Source organism: Aulonocara stuartgranti (assembly GCF_965226115.1).
Source record: "Aulonocara stuartgranti genome assembly, chromosome: 15".
Classification (NCBI taxonomy): Eukaryota; Metazoa; Chordata; class Actinopteri; order Cichliformes; family Cichlidae; genus Aulonocara; species Aulonocara stuartgranti.
Window position 1 is genome coordinate 39,940,062 of NC_138951.1, and position 27,489 is coordinate 39,967,550.

The following is a 27,489-nucleotide window of genomic DNA, read 5'->3' on the forward strand; positions in this document are numbered from 1 at the left end:
TTTATTCATGCTAATCAGCGTCTTTAAAGCCACAGCATCTTGCTTATAAACAAAATTCCTCTACGTGTGGGACACTTAAATCTCAAGGATGATTGCTGGTTTTTCAATTAGCTGCATGGCAGCAAAGTGTCTCTGATTGGTGTGGCTACTCACAGGCCCCTTAAATAGTTTACTGTCACAAATAAACAGAGAGACTGTGAGAGGGCATGCAGCTTTCAGGCTGCAAAATGTGAGCCAGGGATTAAATGACCACTGCTATGGGTGCATCTCAGCTCTTAGCTTGTGTGTATGAACTAATAATGTGATGGGACACAATCTTGGCCTCCATCTGTCACTGATCCTAAAGGTCAAAGTTCAACCTTTAGAGCCTGGGTCTTGATTAATGGGGAGAAAGCAGTTTGCAGCTAGCACACACACACAGTCATAACAAAAGAGCTGAGCTCAGTGGGTGTTTGGATCTGCTCTTTATTGGCCTGTTGCTCATCAGTAGGTCTTTGTGTTTCATTATTTATGAAAAAAAATTTGGATTATTAGTTAAAAGTAGTTATTTAATAGAAAACAAAAATGCTGTACTCATAAAAGTGATTGTGTAATTACGTTTTCTATTAAATTGATGCATTCCCATAAACTTCATTCACAAGAAGCCACCACCTTGAGTACAGTGTCAGAGATGGCCATTCTTCACAATCGCCTTGTATGTATCTGGCTAGAGACAGGCTACAAACATATAGGCCAAGTGAGTTACTTACAGATCACAAACAGCTCTTTCAGTTGTATATGACCATTTAACGTTTAATCATCTAGCTCATTATGACTTTCTACTCCTCCTTCCTCTTTTCCACCTCATCCGCTTCCTCCTCACCTCAAGCCTTATCACCTGAACTGAATTCAGGGCTCTAACACACAAAAACATTCATAAACGGTGGACTTCCGGTGGCTCGTAGCACCGCATGGCCGCATAGAGAGTGACCTCCGGCACCAACCGTGTGTTTCCCCGGACTCGAGAGCTGTATTAGGGCTACATTGCCATTTTTCGACTCAAGAATGAGTGGGGATAAATCTAAAAAGGGAGGATACGGGCTACGAAACATTCTTGACTGTGAAATGGAGAAGGACGCCGCGGCTAGTGAGGCAAGCCTCGCATCGGGACAAGATGGCGACCGAGGTGAAGGTCTGGGTTGGCTTCGGGATGCTGTGAGTAGCGTACTGGTGGCCGAAATGGCTACATTGCGTACCGAATTGAAGAGTGACTTCAAAGCATTCGGTACGGAATTTCGGGAGGATGTAAAGAAGCAAATGGCCGAACTCTAAGGAATTGAATCAAAGATTACACGAGATGGCGGATCAGGTGGAGGAGATGACTGGTCGGCTAAAGCACGTCGAGGACAACATGGCTGACTCGGAACGCTGGGACATTGGTGTTAGGGATACACTTGTGCAGCTGTTGGAAAATCAACGGGCGCTTCAGGAAAAGGTGTCCGATATGGAGGGCCGCGCTAGACGCAAGAACATCCGGATCTACGGCGTACCGGAAAACTCGGAGGGCTCGTCGGTGACTACCTTTGTTGAAAATCTGATCAAAGAACACCTAGGCGAAGATTTCGGCCCGGACCGTGCTCTCGGCATTGAGCAGCACACCGCGCGTTGGGACCGAAACCACCCCCGAACGCCCCACCACGCTCAATAATAGTGCGCTTCCTCCGGTTCTCTGTTAAAGAAGAGATTCTCCGCACGGCGTGGAACAAAGGGGTACATATCCAAAACAAACGGGTGTATTTCGATCATGACTACTCTCTGGAAGTGCAGAAAAGGAGACGGGAATATATCCCAGTTAAGAAGGCTTTGAAGGACAACGGGATCCGTTTCCAGACACCACTAAGTAAGATGCGAGTGTTTTATGCGTCAGGCAATGTCCTATATAATACCGCGAGCCAAGCTGACGAGGATTTAAGAAAGCGGGGAATAGCCGTGGGTAAGATCACCTTGGGGAACCAAACCAACAGGATGACAGAGGACACGATAAAGCAGCTACTTCCTTGGGAAACGCAGACAGCACACTGCGGGGGCGGCTTCCAGCAGCACGTGCGGGAAAAGCTCCAAGCATTCCGGAGGGAGCAAGAAAAAGTGTCAGCAGACGAGTGAACAGCTGATGGCGGGACAACGGTGAGATAGCTGGCGGTAGAGTTTTGATAATCTAACCGCAGGAACACTGACTTTCGTATCCTTCAGAATTCATATTTCTTTAGGTTGGTGCCTACGGACATGGTTAGAGAACCACCACGTTATGTCTAGTAGCGATAAGAGACTGTTTCGTTTATTTTTTGCCCTTTTTTGGCTTTTTTGTCGGTCACTCCCCTCTTGTCGGATGAGGGGCCCCACCCTGTGGCCAGTCCCCTCAATGTCAAAGGATACTGTTATATCCTTTGTATTGGAAGCTCCTGTTAATGTTTTGTGTGTTTGCTGTTCAGTGAGTTCTGGTTGTGATGTTCTGAGGTCTGGGTTGATTATGTTGTATTCCACATATCCACTTGATGGCTTATAATTTCTATAAAATGCTGTCACTAAATGTAAATGGCCTGAATAGCCCTATTAAAAGAAGCAAATTAATTGCCAAATTGAAAAAGGAGACAGTAGACTTGGCATATTGGCAAGAAACTCATCTAGATAATGCAGAACATGAGAAATTAAAAAAGATGGGTTTCAGACATACATTTTATTCATCGTATAGGGCCGGGAAAAAACGAGGAGTAGCTATCCTTATCTCAAATAAAATAAAATTTGAACATATATCTACTATAAGTGATAAGGAAGGTCGGTTTGTTTTAGTAAAAGGTAGAATAGAGAATAAGACGGTCACACTATTAAATGTCTATGCACCCCCAGGAAGCAACGCAAGCTTCTTTAAGAAGATATTTGATTTGATCTCTAAGGAAACGGTGGGAACTCTTATTTGTGCAGGAGATTTTAATTTACTGTTAAATCCCAGATTAGACTCAAATAATAGGGACAGGAAAAGCACGTCTGGAGGGAAACGGGTTAAAGGAATGTTAACGGAATTAGGGCTTATTGACGTGTGGCGATCTATCCATGGGTCAGCGTCAGGATTCACTTTTTACTCTGCTCGACACTCAGTGTATTCGAGGATAGATTACTGTTTTATGTTTAATAGGGATTTACACAGGATAAAAGATTGCAGAATAGGTCCAAGAGATGTCTCTGACCACAGTGGACTTTATATAACGTTACATTTGGACGGGACACGGAAGACAACTTTGTGGAGACTAAATACCGGTATGTTAAATGACCCCGCTTTTGTGAAACAAATGACAGCCGATCTTAACTTGTACCTGCAGGACAATGATAATGGAGAGACAAATCACAGTATTGTATGGGATGCAGCCAAAGCTGTCCTCAGAGGTAAAATAATTGCGTGGTCGACCATGATTAAAAAGAAAAAGTCACAAGAATTGTTACAACTGCAGAATAGATTAATGGCCTTGGAACAGTCAGGTCTAAAGGATAAAAATACTACAGTAACCCACCAGATCAGACAGATTAAGCAGGAGATAGATAAGATATTGAGCGAAGAAGTAGAGAAAAACATAAGGTTCATGAAACAGAGGTATTATGAGGCGGGGCCTAAGGCGGCGAAGCAGTTGGCGTGGCGGATTAGAAAACAGCAAGCTGAAAATAATATTTATAAGATTAGAGACCCGGTTGGTAACAATGTTGTAACTGACCTGGATAAAATTCAAAAAGCGTTTGAAAAGTATTACAAATCCTTATATAGTCAATCTACTCAGGGTGATGTAAATAAGATGACTGACTTTTTGAATTCCTTAGACCCGCCTACGATTGGTCGAGAAGCAAATAGTAAGTTAACGTCCTTAATATCTCGGGAAGAAATAATTAAAGCTATCTCCAGCCTTAAATCCAATAAATCACCAGGTACCGATGGGCTCCCTGCCGAATGGTACAAAACCATGAGGGAAAGCCTTCTTCCCCTGTTGGAAACTAGTTTTAACTACATTTTGAAAGGAGGTCTGGTACCTCCCTCTTGGAAGGAGGCCTTCATATCGGTTTTGCCAAAGGGGGGACAGGATAGACTAAACTGCAAATCTTATAGGCCTATAGGTGTCCTGAACTCAGACTATAAACTATACACAACTATTTTGGTGCGAAGAATGGATGCTGTAATGCCTTCTTTGATTGATGAAGACCAAACGGGTTTCTTGAAAAATAGACAAACCCACGATAATATTAGACGAGCTTTACACATCATCGAACACATTAATAATAAGAAAAAAAGCTCAATTATTCTTAGCTTAGATGCTGAAAAAGCATATGATTCAGTGAATTGGGACTTCCTCTTCCTAGTGATGAAAAGATTTGGTTTCTGTAGCGAGTTTATAAGATGTTTCCAAGCTCTTTATTCTCTCCCTACTGCCAGAATAAAAGTTAACGGTAGCCTCTCCGATACTATTTTTTTAGAACGAGGATGTAGACAGGGGTGTCCAGCAAGCCCCTACCTCTTCAACTTGTTTATCGAACCTCTAGCCCAGGCTATACGTCAGGAAACATCGTTGAAAGGGATTGTAATAGGAGGGGACGAGTACAAGGTGTGTTTATATGCAGATGATGTCTTGGTGACAATCATGGATCCCAGCTCAGGTATACCAGTATTAATGGGGATGTTGGAAACATATGGCCTGTATTCAGGGTATGTCCTTAATGTAAAAAAAACTCAAGTTCTGTCATTTAATTTTTCTCCGGACCAGACACTACTGGCAAAATTCAAGTTTAATTGGGAGGCAACTGCTATCAAATATTTGGGAGTGTTTCTGCCTAGAGATCTGACACAACTGTACGATATTAATTACAGTCGTATTAATAGAGAAATATATAGCGATCTCAACATTTGGGCCTTGCTCCCTCTCGACCTTGGCAACAGGATACAGATAATTAAAATGAATATTCTCCCCAAACTACTCTATCTTTTTCTTGCTTTACCTATTCAAATTCCAGAGAAGCAATTCAGGGAATGGAATAAGCAGATTTCGAGATTCATTTGGCTTAACAAAAGACCACGGGTGAAGTTCTCTACTTTGCAGTTGCCGAAAGACAAAGGGGGCTTGGCTCTACCTTCATTAAGGAATTACTACTTATCTGCTCAGCTGAGGTCCTTGGTGTGTTGGTGTAATCCATCTTTTTGTGCGAGGTGGAAGACTATTGAGATGTCTCTCTCAGACACGCCAATCCAGTCTAGACTTGGTCACGCGGCTTCTGATTTGGACGATACCTTGACGCCCAGCCACTGGGTCACTTTTACACTAAAAATATGGAGGGGAGTGGTCAAGCAGGTGCAACTCCAGGAAGAGATAAAACTTCTGAGGTGGCCAGCGTATGACCCTGATTTTCTACCTGCTTCCCACGATAGTAGATTTAAACAATGGGTGTGGCATGGAATCACTGCTGGGTGTTTGGTTATTGTAAAATCTAAAATTATGGCTTTTGATACCCTATGCAAGACTTACGATCTCGGCAAACAAGACTTTTTTTGATACTTGCAACTCCGTGACTATATTGGCAAAAGACTGAAGAGCTGTGTCCGTGGAGACTTCTCGATTGTTAATATTTTCATTGATGCTTATGACTCTGGGAGTAACAGAGCCTTGATAAGTAAACTGTATAAATGTCTGACTAAGCTCAAAGGGCACTCAACGATTTACATAAAGTAGAAATGGGAAAAAGAAATGGACATTGTGATTACAGAAGATGGGTGGGCACGGATCTGGGAGACACAGTTTACCACGACTAACTCCAACATGTGGCGGGACTTCTGCTGGAAGAACATTATACGGTATTTCATAACGCCTAAACAGAAGTCTAAATTCAGTGCTACACCTGCGTTTTGCTGGAGGAATTGTGGGGAAGTCATGGCTGATTACGGTCATATATTCTGGTCCTGCCCACTCATACGACCCTTCTGGACGGAAGTTATAAAGATAATTACAGAGGTGTTGGGATTCCACGTGTCTTGTACATTTACCTCATTGTATCTGGGGTATTTTACAGACGATTTAGTTGCAGATGATGTTTACCTTCTGAAAGTTCTCTTGGCTTCTGCGAAGAAGGCCATAACAAAACGCTGGCTCTGTAGAGATCCCCCCACTGTAACACTTTTTACCTCTATAGTGGAAGACGTCAAATTGATGGAATGTATGACTTTCACTCTGCGACTGCAGGGAGATTTGGGAAGGAGACGGTGGAGAAAATGGCTGGACTTTACAGCTTGTGGCAGCACCCTTTGATGCATAGAATTAGCAATGCAGACTTGTTGACGTATGTATGTGTGGATGTGCAGATGTATGTACAGGTGTATGTTATCTTCCCATGACCTCATACTGTTTCTGTTTTTTCTTTTTTCTTTTATCTTGTTGCATAAAAATGTTCCTAAACAAATAAAAAGTGTCAAAAAAAAACATTCATAAACATGCTTATTTGTTCCTGACATTGTTACACTTAGTTACTGTCAGCAGATCAGACGTGAGACCCTCCTGTCCCAGTGCAGCTGACAGCGAGCTAGCTAAAAAAACAACAACAGCTGGTTATAAACTAACATTATGCCAGCTAACGTTAGGCTGAGTGTCCTGAAAGTCCTAATGTGTCCTAATTGCTTTTGAAAAACAGTTTTATTAAATTTCACATTGCAAAAATGACAGAATGACATTGCAAGAACAGCAGGTCCTAATGTCGGCTAACGGGGGTAAAAACATCGGCTCACCTCCGTTTCTCTGTCATCAGACAGAAGTGAGCTTTGCTGACTCGTATCAAGACTCCTTTTACAAACTTTCACGGCCTCCTCTATAGTGAACACATGGGCGCCAGGTGAGATAAAATGCTGACTGATAGTTTAAACTCACTAAAGATGAATGGTGGCCAGGACTGCTTGTCCTACAACGTCCACCGTAGCTAGGGTTGTGAAGAAAACGGAATTCAGTTGACTGCAATCTGCAATATACTGACATCTAGTGGTGAGATTGTACACACTGTAGCTTTAAGATGCAAAATACCAACCCTGTTGAAATAGCGCCAAGCAGCTGTAGTTTTCGTCTATAGCGCGTACATCTCAGGGAGTAGATACATAAAATGATCGCTGATACCGAACACTGTCTTGTGTGTGCGATTTTAGAGATGCTGTTTTTCAACTACCCAGTTTCTCAGTGAATCTAAATTTAAGATGCCTTTCTGTGCTTTTCATCATACTTGTCAGAGTGCCCTTGAGAGTTCTGATGAGCGTCTTTGAGCACATTAACATAATCTCCACTGGGCTTCTGGAAGACCCTTAACCATCAAAGCAATGCGCACTGCCCTGCCTTTGTTTGTCCATTTGTAGTGCAATTACTGTGAAATATTGCTACGTATCCCTGTGACTGGGCCATGTGGAGCAAAAGAAATCTACATTTTCATGAAGTGCGACGAACTGTCCGGGAAAGTTGGAATCGCGTCAAAACGCACTCGTGGATTGTTTGTCAAACTCACTTCCTCTCCTTCTGTCTCCCTCAGTCATGATTTATTCCTCTCATTGGTGAGTCATATAAGTCCGTGATAAATAGCATCGGCTGCCAAAACAATTCAAGGTTCAAGTGCATAAGAGGATTAGTGATTACACTCAGAGTTTGTGTGTGTGTGGGGGGGTGCATCTATGTAGTATGCACATCTGTGCACAACCACAAACACTGAAAGTGTCTGCATACAGCACGTGTATTATCTGTGTGTGCTCCATTCATTCTGATGGTGCTCCTGTATCAACTGCTTTTCTTCACAGTCGTCCCCATGGGTTGGTAAAGGGAGATTTGGATTAAAAAACACGTAGGTAATACAGGGCAATTCCTGTCCAGTGAGAGCTTTGGAAAGGCCAAAGTCATGAATATTCAATAAGTTGCTCATTATTAAAAACTATCAGCTACTTTGCCGAATACAGATGTCAGTTCCTGCTATTTGTTTACGCTGTTAGTCTCGAAAGATAAAGATGTTAATACAGAACACCAGGACTCTGATCATTTTAAATAAGCATCCCACCTCTGATTTGCCTGTTTTTGTGTCTATGATAATACATCATGTGTCAGGTCACTACAGATGAATGCTGCAGTATCCAGAACATGTAGGTTGAATGTCATGGTTAGACTACTAGTACATAGCTACTGTAATTCAAGCATGTATAAATCTAGTGCGTAGATTTTCATTGCACTACAGTAGTGAACTGATGATTATTTTTATCATCTAAAGATTATTTTAAGTTTAATATTTAAATGGTAAATGGCCTGTATTTATATAGCGCTTTACTAGTCCCTAAGGACCCCAAAGCGCTTTACACATCCAGTCATTCACACACATTTATTTTGTTGATAAACTACCAAAAGTCCACAGCTATTTATTGTATGGTAGTGAGGAGGCTACATTACAATACACAGCTCTTTTAACATCTGTTTCTATTTTTTTCTGTACATTGGTGTAGCAAATTTGTTCTGTATATGTGTTTATGTGAGCTGCTGAGGAATTTTCTATCTATCTGTCTGTCTATCTGTCCATCTGTCTAAAATGTGTGCATAGACTTTCTAAAACAGTCTTATCCTTGAGTGGATTTTGACCTAAACCACTTTTGACCTAAAAGTGGAACAATCCTGCATGTCAAAAATGTGATTCTTTGAGACGGTAAGGAAAAAAAGGTCTGATGCAGTCGCTTAGTTGGAGGGCTCGTTGAATCTAACAAAGACGGAGGGTCTCTGTGACCAGACTTCTACGACAGCTAGTAGTCAAGGAAGCCAACAAAGAGGAAATCTCTCCCTGCTCTTTAATTGCACTTTGGGCAGAAGATAAATCTCGCGGACGAGACAGGCGGGCGGCACCCCACTGCTGGTGGTCAGTTTACATTCAGGGTGATGTATGCAACAGTGCTGTAAGGCCAGAGAGCGCAGCCTGTGATATTTATCTGCCCAATTAGGGCCAGTATATCTCTGAGATGTCTGCCAGTGTTTCCCCCCCAGCAAATCAGTTTCACAGCCATCCCACCATTGATGAAGGTTATGCTGTATGATAAACACAGCCTAGAGGACAAGCACGCTTGTATCCACACACAAGTGAGAGAATTCTTATTTCTGTTGTGATTTACACCTCTGAGAACCAAATGTTTAACACCACAAAAGCCATGGGCTGACACGTCTAAGCCTGACTGACTGTGTGAACAGTCAGTCAGGCTTAGGGGGAGAACGATGCCAGAGTAGCACGCATGTTCACAATTCAAAAGTTCAAATCGGACGGCATGTGGCAGGAAAAACTGGGCAAGGACTGGGTAATGTATGCTCATGAAAATGAAATAGACATTTTCATTTGAAAAGCAATCAGGGTTTATATACGACTACGTATGACTTTTAAACAAACCAAAAGAAAAACAGTCAAAATCCCTCTGTTCTACCGAAGATCAGTCAGGTAGAAAAAACCAACAAAAGTCATAGTTGGAGCCACGTTAAAATCGTTTCTGGTAAGTTTTATTGATTACTCTTTGTTTCCTTGATCGTGTTTTAGTCGAACAGGACCAGGACTCGACTGCTCAACTCCCTGCTCGACTTCCTGCAGGTATCTCTGTTTCTGCTCTGCAGTTACTGGTTCTACTGTGTCGATTGTCATCTCGCCGTGCCTCCCCGTCAACACCACAGTTGGTCACAGCAGTAAAATGTGTCCCTGATTTATCGTTATTTGGTTTGTCTGTTTTCTAAACTACTGACAGAGTAAACACTGATCAGCACTTAATACGAACTACTTGCAGGTGGGGTCAAGTTTAATTATTTAGGACATCACAACAGTAAATGGATTACTCTACATGTCTCATTCTCACATTCATACAAGACCTTTTTCCTACATCTAACTGCTTTTTATTTGATCATTAATCCCTCCTTCCTGCACTGAAAAAAACAACCAGACTAACCTGAGGTGTGTAAGCGGGAATAAGAATGTGTCACAGACAAAATTAAAAAAAGAAAAAGAAAAACAGCACGAGACGACAACAACAAGTGACTAATTTTGACAACTCAACAAACTCAAAGGTTCTCAGAAGTCTTAAATCATGATTTTATTGCACCTAATGAGACAAGATGAACAACATCACCCGCATCAAACGAGATGACGATGTGGAAACATAATGGGGAATTCAGTCTGCTAATTCTTCTAGCGTGGTATGCCTATATTGTTCCAGCACAAATGCTGTGACAATGTAAAACATGTCGAACTCACCATGACAACAGCCAGACATGAAGTTTAAGAAAAGGCTAATTAAAGAAAAAAGGCACTGAGAGTTAACAGCGAGGCTTTTTACTTGAATAAGACACAATTAACAGTTAAAAGAGAGGAAACTGGAATTAAAGCCTAATTAGGTCTTGGTTCAAATAAAGGCCAAGTTCCCGCTTTACCTGAAGTAAATAAAGCTTTGATTTAAGCAGCTACAGCTACCCATGATTCATTAAATCACTTTTCAAGTTTATTTCTATTATATTTTAATTAAATTATACATCTTATGCATGTTGACTCGTGTAATGTTTTCTCACATGCTCGACTCTTTTTAAAACAATTTTGGCCTTCCCGGCATTAAAGGTGTTATCTAAGCTGGAGTGTCTGTGCACTTTCACGACTCGAGGTAATTTATTGAATATTTATGGCTATCGGCAACAATGAGTGACAGCAGAGATTTATTTTTCCTGCCCATTAATCTAATGTTATCCACGAGTACAGGCATGCAGAGAACACATGAAAAAAACCAGAGGATAATTGAAGTGGGACACCATCCAAGAAAATTCACGGGGAGTAACTCTACATTCTGTGGTTTTCGGTGGAAACAAACCCATTACTATAATCTGGAGAATAAAGCTATACAGCGCATACATTTCAAAGTACAAAAAGTATAAAAATAAACATCACTCCATATTTTATTGTTAATAAAATAAAACCAGCATGCACAAGGCAATTACATTTTTACATAATAGATCACATGGAATGTAATTTTGAGGAATTTACAGACGTAAAAAGTGACAACGTGGAGGTAAATTTCATGTTAAGCTCTTTTACCTGTGAATACCGTTCAAGGCTCCAAATGAAAGTTTTCTCCACTCAAGCTGCCTCTATTCTCTATTCTCTAGAGAAGACAGACGTGAGAGCTGAGCGGCTGACCTTTAACCTCACTCATTTTAATTAACAATGCCTAATATCAGCCATTTTCATAATGAGGATTCACTTTAGGCTCATGCAGATGCTCAACCAACTGCACACACGCGCACATGTGCATGCAGTTGTACAAATATATATTGCTGCATGCACGATGAGAGAAATTTACAAGAGCTTAGATAAAAATTCACAAACACAGACACCCACACAGAGACACACACACACAAACGTGCAATGATTGGTGGCTAACTAAATGTCAGGGGCCATAATGGCAAATCTGTTCCTTTAGACGCACTCATATTCTCTCCACACTTTCCCCTGCAATATAAATGGCAGCCACATTGTTTCAGTGCATTATTATTCCACTGAGGCCTTGATACTCAGTTATTCCAGCTGATGCTGATTCACTATTCCCTGTTCATAGAACATCTTTTCACAGGCATTAGAAGCTATTGCAGTAATGTTGTCAAAGTGTCTGTTTTCCACTTTGATAGCAATCATCATGCAACAAGTCTTTCATCTAAAACTAGATAAAACTAGATAAGTCAATAATCTCAGTGTAATTCATCTTTTTTTAATTAAAATCAAATTTTATCTTAATAAAATTTCTAGTTGTAACAGTAATTCTAGCTCAGCTAAAATGTAACTTTGGTTAATGTGACTAAAAACATCAAGTGTAACACACTACAGCTATAAAATGCTCGGCATTGGTCTCCACATTGCTTTATATACATTGTTATACCTTAGTAGTGAAGAGTGTGTCGTTCCCACAACACTGCTTTCCTCCCGAGGTCCCCGCAGCTGTTGAAAGCAATGACTTACGCAAAGACTGGAAGTCCCTCTATATGCACGTAAACCAGTTCACAGAACTCCGATAATCACAGAATGTTTTCCTTCATCGTGTGCTTGAGCTTAGCGCAGCTGTACAGTAGGCGACAGTAGGCCTTCGTGCGAAGGCGTGTCACAGAGCGCAGTCGTCAAAGTTCAATCAGTTGAGTTGCAGGTTGAGTCCAACGCACACAGAGATAAAGATCATGTTTATTACTCATTTAAAAATAAAAAAGCTGCATTTCTGTCCTTATCGGCTGAAATGACTGCTTATACAGGAAAATTACTCCTCTGATTGTTCATTCCTTGTAACGCTTGTAGACTATTAGAGTAAATGTCTAATCTAATAGCAGCATTCAGTTTAATCTTCAGGTAAGCTGCATCGACTGTTGACAAAATGTCCCGCCGTGTTTCAGTTTCACTGAAATATGCAGAAGTTAACTTTAAACTTTTTAAGCTACTTGACATCGAGTTTAAAAGGAAAATTGTTTAACCAATATGTGCAGTGGGAGCAATCTGTTTGAAATTGAATCAAGAGCAAAGCAGAGCTAGGTTGCAATTACGTGTAAATTTTATAACATCGATGTCACTAATACTCAAGTGGAGTTTGTGACAGTCAGTGAAGGAGAAATGGCAACGCAAAGGCATTCGCTGTGTGGATTTTGTCACAGAGGTGCTTTAGCGATGCTTGACAGGACTGTATTTTCGGGCTCAGGTCACGAGAAAATGAAATCTTTTTTTTAAAAGCACCCAACAATTAATGAGACTGACAGAATCATAGCACATTACGAATAAACTGCGATTTGCTTGGTCTTTTTATGCCATGTAATTACACACTGCTTCTGCGCTGACATTAAAGAGAGGAGCTGCAACCGGAGGTTTAACCCTCCATTTCTCTTCTCGCTGTGAAACACTCTTTCCAGGCTGACTCACTCCATGGGCGTGGGCGACTTTTCACTGTGGATCCGCTTTGATCCATATTAATGTCCAAAGCATTTTCATCACATACAGGATTACTGCTCACATTTTTGAAAAACGTTAACCCCTACGAAGCAATACACCACGCCAGGGCAACATGTAAAATCCCACATGAAATCCTATATCTTTAGACATACTGCATTATGTGAACAAGATTTCTCTTAACAAATTCATGGTGATGAAACCTTGAAATGCATTTCCAATGCCTGTGTGAGCAGCTACTGATGGTGAAAGGAAGTATGCTTCTTTCCCCTTCCTCGCTGTGACAAGATATTCTTAGATGAGAGGTGCTGTGCATATTTAATGCATTATCACATCTACAATCTTAATTAACCGAGAGCGAGGAATAGAATGGCGGCTGAGGAGGAGGCCGCTTATGTGATGTACAGAAGGGGCGGGCTGGGCCTGATGCCAATCTTTCAGTATCCTGCATCAGATGCTGTTCGGGGGGGGGATTGCTGCTAAGTTAGTGTAAGCGGGATGGAGAGAGGAGAATATGCAGACGAGGAAGAACAGCAGGGTTCACATGAACTAGTTACTTCATGGTCAGAGCATTTCGCATTCACTCAATAATCAGTGCACAGCCACAAGGCAGAGCCCATTTGGTTTAATCTTGTTAAGTCGAGTATTTGAAGAATGGTCTAACTGCTCGGCACCTGTGCCAAAAGTACCTGGAGGAAAACAGGGACCCTTTAGTAATTTAGCAGACCCCCTGTGGCCTTATGATCACTGCTTTTGGCTGAGATTACGTGAGAGAGAGAGGGCGAGCGGGCACTGGCACCTTCAGAGGACTGTTGTTGTGATTTCAATTTAAAAAAAAAAAAAAAGTAGATCTGGAGTTGAGCTGAGTTTAATCTTTGCATCACTCTGTGGAATATGAATATGCTTCTCTGCATCCGACAGACCCGCAGTCCTCTCATCTTCCTATTTTTGTTTTGGCGCACTGAGCTTACTCCATGTGCAATGACAACAAAGAGAAAATGTGGTGCCGAGACGGTGCCCTCGGCGTTGTGTGTCTCTGAGCTGTAATGCCAGTGCAATTCTGAACAATTTTTCCACCCACCTATCAGGGGCGCCGTTTGCAAAAAAGCTATGGGGGGTGGGAGGGGCACAGATGCAAATGTCTAATTTGCTGAGGTGACATAAGGTCTCTGAGGGGGATAAATGTCACACTGAGATTAAATGATTCTTAGAGAAGACAGCAAAGTCATATCCCACCTCTAGCCTCTAATAGAGCAGCATGTGATTCATGCATTAAGAAGCGTGACGATAACTAGAGATTCCTGGTGCCGTAGGTTCGGGTAAGGAGAAATCCCGAGGGATGCGACTCCAGAGAAGGAGGGAAAAAAATTCTCGTCTTTACCTCCGTCTTCATCCGCTCGTATAAAACTGACGTTATTTCTCATTGCCATAAATAATGTAAAGGTTTCTGCTGAGCGAGAGACGACTAAAAAGGAAACACATGGAGATTCAGTTTTTTTAAAAAAGAAGAAAAAAAGTAGAACAATTCCAAAAACAGCTTTACATATTTATCAAAGTTACAAACTTTCAGTGGGTTCTCAATTTGCCAAGTCATCATTGTTAAGGGACTGGTGAATTTTAAGGATTTATGAAGCGAAGCGTTGAACATTACTTCCATCTCCATCACAAGCTGTCCCTTAAAAAAGTCCAACTTTTGGCAAATGTTCCTCGCTTGTATTTTAGCATGCGTCTTTTCTGCCCCACAGCTTGGTGAAATATTCAAATATCTCCATTTTCAAATCTGTAAATGACCGGATGCAAGAAAGCCACTCCCTGCACTGCAGACAAAGATATTCATTTCAGATAAGCATAATTGCTCGGTGGATCAACTACTCAAAGACCCAACCATGCACCTGAAATGAGTTGAGACCATTGCATATTTTCATGCAGTAATCCCTTCTTGCTCCAATTTTCCATGTTACTCTTCCATGGTGCACCGTCAAGCAAAGTAAAAACGCCCCAAAAAAATCCAACGCCATGAAATCCTTTTAAGTCAACTGTAACATTTGTGTTGCGGTATTAATAAATGTTGCATGCTTGGACTGAAAAGCTCAGATTAAAGTGTCTGTTTTTTTTTCTTAGCAAGTCTTCCCTTTCATTTCAGCAGATGAAAAAAACAGCATGCTCCCAGAAGCCTCTGCAACATGACAGAGCGGCTCCTCTGCTACATCTCATCTGTAAAGAAATCTCTCTGTTCTCGATGAGTGGGCTTAAGCATGTGTACACAACTACCACACAGTGACAGGTAAGGTTTCCCAGTGCACAGTTTTGACAAAGAAAATGAACTGAAGTACAATATGGTGTAAAATGGCAGAGATGCCAGAAGACCACACATATGCTTTGGGACAGAATGGCTGGCAATGTAATGAACCAAATTTTTTAACAAGCTCTAGCGACCTGTCAAAGACATGCCTATCGGCATTCATCAGCTGGAGGTAGTCATCTGTATTTCAGCATACTTCCTGCCTGCAGCTCCCTCTCAGATACACAGAGCTGTCTGTCCATTTGCCTGATGACTCAACAGATTTAGATACATAACACAATCAAAACGCCATCAAGCTTTACTGAAAGCTGATAGTACATTTAGGGATCTCCATGTTTTACACTTTTTCACATGATTATATCGTCCGCTCATCATCCATCAAGGAAACAGTGACCACATCCCTTCATATAGCGTTCAGATATTTTTGTTTTCTGCTATCACTACCCAGTCTTTGTCCTACACTACAGGTTTAACGAAGCTGCAGGCTCTCTGCTAAACAGCTTCTGTTCAGCCTCGTTATTGTTTATGTGAAATAAAATGCAGTTCTCAGACATCACTGACTTTGATGGTCAACATGTTACATTTGCGAACAACAGTTGCTATTTGTAGGTCAAACTTTTGCCAAATCTTAGCCATTATGTCACATCCATCAGGAATTCTAGCCATTCCAAGACTTATTATGCAGCTGACAGCTGGCACATTAGCTTCGGTTTGATTGTGGCCATATGGCCAGTGGTGAGGAGCTGCCATGACCCACAACACCCCTGGTAAGATTCCCATTACAAACTGTTCTTCGGAAAACCAACGCCTACAAAAACATGACGGTCGTGCAGCTCACATTACTGCCTGCCAAGCAGCTGATTACAGTTTATCACATACATATTCAGAAACATGGTGTACCTGTAAAATGTGGCCCGAGCAGGGAAAGCAACGCTATGTGCGTTCTGTCCATGTGAATATCAGCAAATAAAAGCAGTCTTCACTCTCTTCCCTCCACTCTAGTCAATCCTAGAATTGCTTATAACGGCTGCTCAATGGGGCAAATTCAACAATGTGAACACAATAGGTTAGTGTAAAAAAAGTATGAGATTTTCTTATTATAACCTCCAGACAAAGGTGCTTTCATTATAACCTTTTGACCAGCAATTAGCCCTAACTTATAGGGATGTGTTGACCTTTTCTCTCCTGGTACCTAACCCCAAGCAGTCTTACTAATACCAGTGCCCATTTGCACCCCCCCATTAAAAATTTGCATTACACATCTTACTGCATGGATCTCATTGAAATTCCAGCTCCTAAAAGTTCAACATAAGAAGCACAATCATTCTGTATTACTGAGCTTACAGATATAATACAATTTCAAGCTTCTGTGTGCCTTTTCAAAATGACTTTTCCTAAAAAAAAACAAACTGCAGAAAATGTACTTTTCAGAAAAAGTTTGATGCGTCAACCTTTAATAAAGGCAACTGAATGCCAATGGCCACTTTTATTACCTACACAGGAAGGGACATGCAGAACAGTGTTTCGTGCCCCATCTTACTGATATGTGATCTACTTTATAAAATCAGTATTCAAGGCCAGTTTGAGGAATCTCTTTAAAGTGAACAGACACATTTCTAGAAGTAAATTCATCATTCGCTGAGAGGAAGCGAACGCCTGTGTGCTTGTGTTGGTGTGTGCGTGCGTCTGGGGGTGTATGCTTTCACTTGAGGAAACGCTAACAAGACTCAAGACTGCTGATGGACACATTGGCAGAGGCGGGATTTGCCCCTGTGACCTTTCAGCTATAGCACAGTGGCTATAACTGCAGAGGCGCTGCGGTGCTCTGAGGAGTTGACAAGTGCTGATAGAACTCTGCATTTATATTAAAGGTTTAAGCCTATCTTCATTAACAAACAATAAGTGAGGCTATGGACGCTCAATTTCTTGATGAGAGATTAAAAAGAAATTAGATAAGGTGCATTTGCACTAAAGACTTCTCATGACTCTGAGGGTACCAGCTCACCAGGGAGCTGCCCGGAGAACTACAAACTTTCAGGGCGCTTGTTTTTTTCTGCTTGCATTCGCACAGCCAATTATATTGACCTGTTTTTGCTTGCTGTTGTCATCTTTGTGAATGGTGGCACGCCCCACTCTGTGATGTTGTTTTAGCTTGCCGTGCACTCTTTAGTTTTAATTACCTGAGGCACACGCCGCAGCTGTAGTGGCTGGTGTGGAGACCCGCGTGTACGAGTAGGTCAGATTTACCACCTTTTAATTGATAGATGAGTGAAGCTCAAAGATTCCCAGATTATAGACAGGAAGCTGCTACAACGGCTTGAAAAGATGAGACTTTCTGGAGAAAACGCTTCAACTTCTTCTGTTTTACATCAGCACTGATTCAGCACACATAACATCCATCATTAAGAAGAAGACTGCAGGGAGTCAAGCGCCAGCATGAACAGTTATGGGGCTGTGATGTGGTCACAGTTGACGCAGGTAACAACAAACAGGAAGGTGACGACAGCAGAATCGGAAAGGCCGAGTTTCAACCAGAAAAGTTTTTCAGCAAAGTGACGACAACCGGCCCAAGAAGGAGGTTACACACTAAATCTAATCTGTAGCTCTATGCACTATCTATCCACCTGCTGTAACTTTATTATGCTAACCTGCACAGACGGATCAGCAGAGCTGTGTCGGTGCAGCTCCACAAAGTCAGTGCGATCTTTCACTTTCTTCTAATCCTGTCTCCGTTTGAGATTTACTGATGCCAAATATATCACGCTGACAGAAAAAATCTCATATTTTTCACGTGTTCTTATATGTAAGAATAAAACCTGGACTTCACTGTTGATTTCAGTTTTTGCCTCCAACTTTCACTCAGATAGCTGATGTTTACCTGCAATTTTGTCTGCAGGTTTGCCAGAAAGTTACAATCAACTAAAAGATTTTTCTATGAAACGTTGTACTTTGTGGACTGACACGAAAATGGATGGGGTGGAGTCCGTCCTCCAAAATAGGACCTATAAAAAAGTACCAGGAGTATAGCATTTAAATTCTGTGACCCTTTAAAACCGACAGGATTGTTAGGATTGTTAACCAAAGGCCATTTTTGAACGGCAGTACAGTGAATGCGCTCTCATCAGCAGCCAAACAAGCACAATTGTTCAAACACCACTTTGTACCTTCGAAACCAACCTTAGTTGCCGCTCTACGCCCACACATTGTAAATATTTGCACACTACAGGCAGCAGATTAAGAAATTTGGGGAAACAGACTGTTTTAAAAGCGCGCTGCTTTCATGTTGTGCTGCTTGTTGAACAGGGACGGACACCTGAGAAGGTAAACAGTGATTTGTTTTGACTACTCTTCTTATCCCCGGCGAAAAGTGCTACCTCACAGGATAGCAGTTTACAGAAGCGCCGTCCGTGCTGTTTGCGAATTGATGTGACTCTTTTTTTTTCTTTTCCAAACCCTAGTGCTCTTGTACCAGTTTAACGTGGATAAAGGCGAAACAAATATTTTCAATTACGGCTCACAACAAACAAATCAAACTGCAGGTAGGATCACATGCCTGAAAAGAATTTTCATAAGCTCTCTCCATATGTCACAACAGAGACGCCAGCTGGAGAGCTATTTCCACTTGCACATTTCACATATCACTGCTCAAACTTCAGTGCTCCTGACCCTCACCTCTTCTATTAATACTGTGCTGCTTGTGCGGAGGTGTGCAACATTATGTTTTCATAAATTAATCCTTAACTTGGCTAGGCTTAAAGCAGAATGAGAATAATTTGTTGTGCATTTTCAATTAATCTGATACCTGCCGAGGGGTGTGTGTGTGTGAATGTAGGCCAGGAGACAATGTTGTGAAATAAATATTAGGATTAAGAGAGAGACATTTTTTAATGAAATCTTCACATCAGCCTAGAAAAGAAACATAACACGGGTGGGCCCATTAAAATCCCTAAAAAAAATGCACGCTGCCCGAGATAAAGCCCAATGCAGACAACCTCTAAAAAGCTCAGTGCCAGCACATTTGTGTCGAAAACTAAAATTCACAACATTATCGTCTGCTAAGCAATGCATAGTGCATATATAGCATATCAGCAAGTGCAGGATGTAGTTAAAAGTTATCAGAATTGGATCTCTTTTTGTTTTGCCTGCTGCGACAAAATCCAGAGAGGCCTGATTAAAGCTACTTTGCCTCCAGTAATTTAAACCAACCGGCTTTTTGCTGCATGGCCTGCGGGCATACAATGTACCTTAAAATGTCGGTTTCCCGTCACCGAAGCAATTTCTCAAGCCTTTGCCTTTGTGAGCAAGACATAAGGTGTTAGATCAGAAAAAGGCACAGGACGGAAGCTGCAGCTCGCTTTTTGTGATGCTTGAAAACTCTGCGCCTACGATTTAAACAACCAAAATTGAACTGCAGATATGTGCAGACAACTGAAACACGTGCATGCTTGGAAATGGAACAATGTAAGTTATGATAATCACCAACATATACATATGCTACACACAGACAAAGTAAAGAACACGCATGGCCTGCACGCACCTTTTACAATGAGGTTGAGGAGCTTTGGCCGTGGGTTACGTTCACTCTGAATCGAGCATGTGTAAAGGCCATCATCAGTTACATCCACTTTCTGTATCTGAAGGCTGTACTCATGTTTGTCTCCAACACTGGACACTATGGACACACGTGGATCCACAGACCACTTGTCATTCCCTGCGAATATGATGCTTGAGCGGTTCAGCCAGGCTCCTTTAGAGATCCCATCCAACAAGTAGCACCTGGATCAACAAAAAAAGACACATTTAGATTTACTTGGAAAAACACATCCGTCTCATCATCTTTGCTGAAGAATGTCTTTGACTTATTAGCAATGTCTAGAAAATGTCACCTTTCTTGACAAATATTACTGTCTTCCTATTTAGAAGACACCTCCTGCTGTTTATTATTTTTTTAACTCAGAAAACAGGTGAAATCTTTAATGTGCCAAAAAGCGAGTCTCACAAAATACAGAAATCTCATCAACTTTACAAAGTGATTTAACATGTAAGAAGTTCAAGGTTGCTTTGAGATTTGATTTGTTTTGAGACTAAATTATCCCAAAGCCATCAGAATAACAAAGACTGCGCTGTTGTTGACACTCTAAACAAGTTCAAAGTGAAATTCTTTGTCACATTTTCAGTGGCATTTTAACAGTTAAGTGTTAATAGGCATCTTTATACTTAAGCAGTTGACTGACTGAAGGTGCGTCTGACTTAATTTAAGGCAAACTGATGAGTTTTATGACAAAAAGACACAAACTACAGCAGTCAGAAAAGAAACACTTGGAACTGTACTCCAAACAGAGTCCGAGCAGATTGTGAGTGCCTGTTGCCCTAACACACGCCCATGTGCGAAGAGCAGCACTGTTGACAGTCTAGAGATTCAAACCTTCAACCTTTGCATCACCAGGTAAGGTTACTTACTGACTGCAATGGGGAGACATGGTTGTCAACACACCTTGCCAGAAACTTAGACAATGACATAGCGTGTGCCAAACTGAGATATGTTTGTGTCTTTGAAGGCAGGAATCTTAAAGTATTCAAAATGGGAAACAGGGATGGGCAAAATTATAGGATGATATTTCAAGGAAATTAGATGTTTCTGGTATTTCTGACAGTATAGAAAAGAAAATAGTGAACGATGCTTTATCAGTGATTGCAACATGCAGGAAGCGGCATCTTTTACAGCAAGTAAAATAAAGGGCATTTCCTTCCTTCTTTTCCAATCAGTTACTGTTAATGAAAACTACCTAATTTGAAGTGTGAATCTGCTGCTACAGGGTGCCAGCAAGGGCAGCCTTGTGGTGGTATATTAATGTGTGTCTTAAAGTGTCATATTTAGATATCATTGCCATAGCAACACCTTGTGTTTGCAGAACAGCGAGACAAGCCCAGGCATGTCTGCCAGCAAGAGCCACATATTACGTCTCAAATGACGATTTAGTAGCTAAAAGGAAGTTACTTGAACAACGGTGATTTGAAAAATGTGCAAGAAAACTGCTCCTGCAGTCGATTCTGTTCCACCACTTGAGACAAACACACAACATCGTGCACAATCAGGCAACAAAGAGATACTAGCAGCTGGTGATGTGCGACCCAAATGTAAACAATGAACTGAACCAAGCATCGCTGGAGCACTTGATAGCAGCGCTCCAGGAAGAGAAAACGGTGAATGGAAATTACTGGCACGGTTACTTTAAGCAGCTGGTTCAAACGTTTGACCCAAGATAAAACAGTTTAGGTCAAATATATTTTTCAATATTATTATGTGATAATATCCTGAAGCTCCTGAAGAGTTCAAAGATTAAGTTAGTTTAGTTATTCTTAAATGCTAATTGTTCAATAATATTTAGGCTACTTTGGTCCACACGTTTGATTTAGGCTGTCACTGGAATTATTACTGTGTCACTGATATTGCATATCATGCTGTTGGTGGTGTTACTTTATTTCAACAGATTCACCAAATTATTGTAATTATTGTATTAATATTGTAGGAACCCAGGTAGTGTTTTTCCTGGAAAAACTGGGATATTGCATGTTGGGTTGAGCTTTTTAACCAGTAACCAGTTAATCAGTAATTTCTGTTCACCATCTGATCTTCCTGTCATACAGAGCACATCTAGCAAGTGCTCCAGCCATGCTCATTTAAGTCATTTGTTTACTTCTGGCAAATCACCAGATGCTAGAATCACTTCCTTTGTACTGGTTGTACTCGACAGTCTGTACACCAGCCTTCAAAAAGCACAATGCCTTGTTGGAGGTAAAAGTAAAAGGAGGTTAAAGTAGCTCTCTTTTTAATACATATGTGTGTGTGTGTGTGTTTATTGTTTGTTTAGGTTCATTAAGTTATTCTAGCTCATTTGTTATTGTATTACCCTTGTGTTAAGTCTCCCTTGCCCTTCATGTGTTTATGTCTGTGTGTCTTATGTTGTCAAGTTCATGTTGTCGTTTCTGTCATCTTCCCCTGTACTCAGTCTCCCTGGTTCGTGCGCCTACCCGTTATGTGTCATGTCTGTGTGGCTCTTGTTGTCTAGTTCGTTTCATGTCTATGTCTCCGTGTTTCCTGTTTTATTTTGAAAGAGTCTGTTCTTTGTTCACTGCATTTAATTTACTCTCCCCTGTGTTGTCATTGTTTCATTCTAGTCAGCTGTGTGCCCATGTGTCTCCACTTCCCCATATCACCTCATGTGTGTATTTGGTCCTCAGCCTTGCTGTGTTCAGTGTCGCGTCGTCTGTGTTCTCACCCACCATGTTTGTATTCATAGTTCTCTGTGGCATCATAATGCCAGTTTCCCAGTTTAGTTATAGTTTAGTTTCGTCACTGTGCTTCTGCCTTGTTTGACCCACATGTCATCAGCCAAAATAAAGGCTCGCTTTTCGTTTGAACTCAGTTTCGTGTCTGCACCTGAGTCCTCCACACACTCTCCACTCGGTCTGCCACTGCGGATCGTGACACATATATACATATATGAAAACATTATATATGCTCAAGTTTCATAGTGTTAGATTTTATTATACAGTAGTGTCTGTGTTTGCAGCACTAACTGAAAACTGCATCGACAAACCATGGCCAGTCATTTTTGGCAGTTTTCAGTGGATCACTTTGAAATATTGGAGGGAGCAGTGGAACAAGAAAGAGCTCCCACAGTGTGCATTTGATGTAGGGTGCAGGTACACGACCACCACCACCACCTTCTTAGATAGGTAACCAACTTCCACTCTCGTTGAGCCCTGCTGTTTATAGACTCATGCTATGTGCAGCATAAGATCACATCACGGTCCCACCCAGAGTGGAAAAGGCCAGCTATTGCCTGATTTTCTTTTCCAATTACAACACCGTAGTTTGTGTTCCTGCCTCCTGTATTGTGTGATCTGCAGTTTTAAGCCTCATGTACAGCTAGCAGAAGGAACTACAGGTACAGCTGAATCAACAAGGACTGAAATATTTTAAACACTGAAAACGAGGCAACTGGAACACAACAAAAATAAATTAGTATTACTTTTTCTGTTCAATGTTGCAATTTAGATTATTTAACATGATTAGTTATAAAAGCATACACCGTCATCTCTGATCAAAACTGGCACAACATCAACCTTAAACAGACAGGTACTCAGGTTGGTTCCATGTAGAACAGAGATCTAGCCACACGTCTCTTGCAAAGTGAGAAATATCAATCAAATTATTCTGAAAGAATTAAATGCATGTGTCTTCATTCTTTGTAACTAATTTGCTAAATGATTGCAAACAGAGAACCATTAACCCCTTATTCATGTACACAGATTATTATTACCAGAGAATGTTTTTTCACATGTAAACGACACTTTAAAGCTGGTAAGGTTTAAGCCTATCTGCATTAATTCTCTATCATTTTTTCCATTGTGAAATGAACGTGTTGGGCTGTTACATCCACTGTAACGCCATAAGCCTTCCCCTGATGTCAGGATCATAAACCCTGTGATGCCGCTGTTTTTGTCTGAAGTTGGTTACCTCAGCAGGATGAGAAATGAACCCCAGAGAAAGAGATCGTGAATTTGAGTCAGGGGTGAAAGTGGGCTGGAACAATCTGTAACGGCGTTCTGGCACCTTCAATTAACGAGCATTTAAATCTGATAGGCAGGTTAATGTTTATGTCGATGAGTTCATTTTTTGTGTCCTGTAGTCTGGAGTTACTCCAGTGACAGCAAGGAGATACTTTCTCAATAATAAGAAAATAATCATATCCCACAGGACTGCCCATTTTTTCCTCTCATGCATGTGAGCTGGTGTAGATGTAAATGCAGTTGGTCGCAGTACTTCAGGATTTAGCTGGACGAGAAGCATAAACAGAATAAAGTTCTTTGAAGTTACAGATAATATAAAATGCAAATAAATGTTCTTTATTTCCCAGGGAGAGGAAAAGAAAGTTTATAAGTGACACTGTCAGAGACTGAGAAAGATGTAAGAAACACAGGAAAGGGAATGGAGGTAAAGACTTCTCGGCACATGAAATCTGATAAAGTGGAAATTTAAACCTTTCATGTAATGTCCTCATTCCTTTTAGAGCTTTTAAATCAGATACTTGAGCTATAAATTATGTGCGGATTAAATTGCGCTTTTCCATAGTACAAGTATACTAATTTTGTGTTATTCAAAGGTTGCATGAAAATGCCAGGCAGTTTAGTGTTGGTTACACTGCTTAGTTTGTAGTAATGTGGTGAATAACGTCTCCACCATAGGCTGGACTGGTACAGAGCACCCTGTTCATGGTAAATGGTAGGTTAGGTCAAACGTAGACAATCAAATATATATAATAAATCATTATTATTTAGGGCAATGATCATGACACCCAATTTTACTTTTTATATGCCCGTTATAGTGTCTAAGGATTGGAAATCAGCCATGTAGCTCATGAATCATCTGCTTATATCTTATTGAACTGTGAAAGTGAAAGTGCTAAACCTGTGAAAAGCAGTGAATACAGGAGTAGCAGCACAGGTCACAGCCTGTACACAAAGAAACATCTATATCACAAAACAAGCAAATATTTGACTTATTTCTAAGTAATTCACTTCTTCATACTACACCGCTACACCCGACCTTGGGGGTCCCCACCTGCACAATCCCAGTTTAACCCCTACGTGTTTCACTCTTCCTAGAACATCTAAGCATGAACCAGCAATGTTCAGTAAGTAATAAATACAGCTGGGAATATTTTTCAACCATAACAAGACATTGACCAAAGACCACCAGCTGATGTTTATTTAACGCTGAAATTATATGTTGGATACAGTTTCTGAATTTAAAAAACTTTTTAGGGACTTTTTAATCTTTTGGTTAGGGACACTGTGGGGCGTTTGCTGGTACCGAGTGGGGCAAAGGAACAGTGTCACATTCCTCAGAGACCTGCTTGTATCTTGTTGGCAGCAATGATTTCTAAACAGATATAATTCCAGACAAGTGTTCACAGTCCTTCCATGGGATGACTTTCAAAAACCTCGGGACTTCCTCTAGTTAGATCTTGTTCACTAAAGGCTCTCTTTCAGTCTTCTTGGCTATCTGAATTATTGTTTTTGTTTTTAATAACTGGACGTGAAAATTGTAACATTTAAAATAAATATGATTACAACTTAAACATACAAGGTATAGTCCTCCACAGACGATGATGCAACCTTCAGTTTACTCAACGTGGTTTATAAGAGCATGCTCCGATGCCTGAGAGACCAGCACCAACACAGGTTATGTTTAGCTTCAGTAAAGGTTACAACATGGGGATAAGCACTCTCACAAGCCCAGTGCTGACTGTAGTTAAGAAATCGCATCATATTCTGTAACGAATACTGTAATAATGAGCAGGAAAAGAGGCAATCAAGTTTGGCTCTTTAGCCGTTGTCAACATGCCACGCAGACTGCCAGCACCAGTAGTAAACCCACCGAGGAAATCAGTTTGGCACTAACCACAAAGCTCTTTACTCCCTATGCCAAAAAAGTGTCTGTCAGGAAAGCGGGTAGAGGACAATGGTTTCGTCCACGCTGGTTCTCCCCTTAGAGAAAGCATTGCTGCATTGTGACAAATAAGTGGCAAACAATGTGAGAGTGGGTAAAATTAAATAAGCACAAGAGAGAAGTGCAGATCCTGTGGAGAGCCCACACAGACCTGTCAGTTAGTTAGCCCATTGACCACCTGAGCCACGGTGTTCCTTGCCCTCAGGCAAGATTTACTGAAGGAGCCTCAAGGCAGGTTTCACTCCGTTTCTGAGTTTTTTTTGCTTTTCAACAAAATAAGAATTCACTTGTACACTAGATTTTAGAGATGTGCTGATTATTTAATGTGCTGTATTCACATAATGGCAGATTTGTGGGCTTCAAGTGGCAAATTCATTACTCGGATTGACCGTGGTCGATACTAAATCGCATTACGGTGACATAAAGCCAATTTTTAATGTATTTTCAGCTGAGAGAAGTGTTGGGAGGCTTGATGCCTACATGTATGATCACAGCCCTTCAGTGACTTATAATTTAACACACTTTGGCGGGACTAGTAGGAGTGTTCAATGAACCTGTGTGCAGCCCACTAATGTGGACTACTTGTCAACAACTTCCAAGACTTTCATCATTATATTCTTGTAAAACAGGGTCGCCATAGAAAACATAGTCTCCAGTGTAGCTGCTATTGATTTTTATGTTTTCTCACCTAAAATTGTCCTTTCAGAATCACTCACGCTGGCTTCATAGGTGGCTGTTAAAAAAGTCTCCTCTTCAGAAGAGATCAGAAGCTCTGGTCAGCTTTGTATAGATGCCAGTTACAATGCACTTTAACAGTGACAGGCTTTTAAGGCTTGAAAAATTATCAAAAGGTCTCAAAACACTGCTGCAGCACAGGCTTCGTCTAGCTGTATAAACCACTTATACTGCTATCCATTGGTACCATAAGACATGCATTTCTTTGTTGTGGTCATATAAACTGCTGATATGGTTGTTGTTCTGCTGTTTTTGAAGAGGAAACTAACTTTTAACAACCACCTTTCAAGCATAGATTTCGGGGGAAACCTTTACTTTAACAAAGCCACGCAGCTAAAACTATGGCCTGCGGACACATATAACAGAGCCAGGATCTCTACAAGGAGTTTTGATATTATTTCTTCTTCATCTTGATGACCCAGGCCTCGATGTTCTTGCACTGGTTTTTCCAGTTTGCTTATCACCGTTGAGTGCCTTTGCACTCTTTCTGCAGAAATCATTATTGTTATCTCGCTGTCATCTTTCACCACAGAGCTAAAGCAATGCCCGTATTTGTTCATCTGCTCACAAAGCAGTGTGTCAAAACAGGCCATTTTACATTAGCACATTGTCTCGGGTGGGTGGGAGGGTGTTTAGTGTGGCTGCTTCCTTTGTTGCTGCTGACTGAAGTAGGAGCTACAAGGGAACTGATCACAGGTCTGGCATGAGACATCTCGGTGTGGCAGATTCAGGCTGCTGTTGGGCCAAGTCATTTTTGCTGCCTGTGATATCGAGCAATTTGATGGAGCGTAGACCTCGGGCAGATCAGTAGTGTAAAACCATTACATATAGATGACATATATATATACAACATTGTGATAAATTGTGGTGGTAAATGCCCCTGACACACCAACAAACTCAAATCTGCAGTCCTGCTTCTAGACGCTTTAGC

General features: G+C 41.2%; 1 protein-coding gene across 2 annotated transcripts in view; it reads right to left on the minus strand.

Annotated features, from left to right (window-relative positions):
- Positions 1 to 27,489, minus strand: part of negr1 (neuronal growth regulator 1) — a 228,596-nt gene that overhangs the window by 96,033 nt on the left and 105,074 nt on the right. For both annotated transcript variants that reach the window (XM_082505589.1, XM_082505590.1), the window contains exon 2: positions 19,842 to 20,080. In XM_082505589.1, the coding sequence (XP_082361715.1) occupies positions 19,842 to 20,080 (239 nt within the window). The remainder of the gene's footprint in view (positions 1 to 19,841; positions 20,081 to 27,489) is intronic.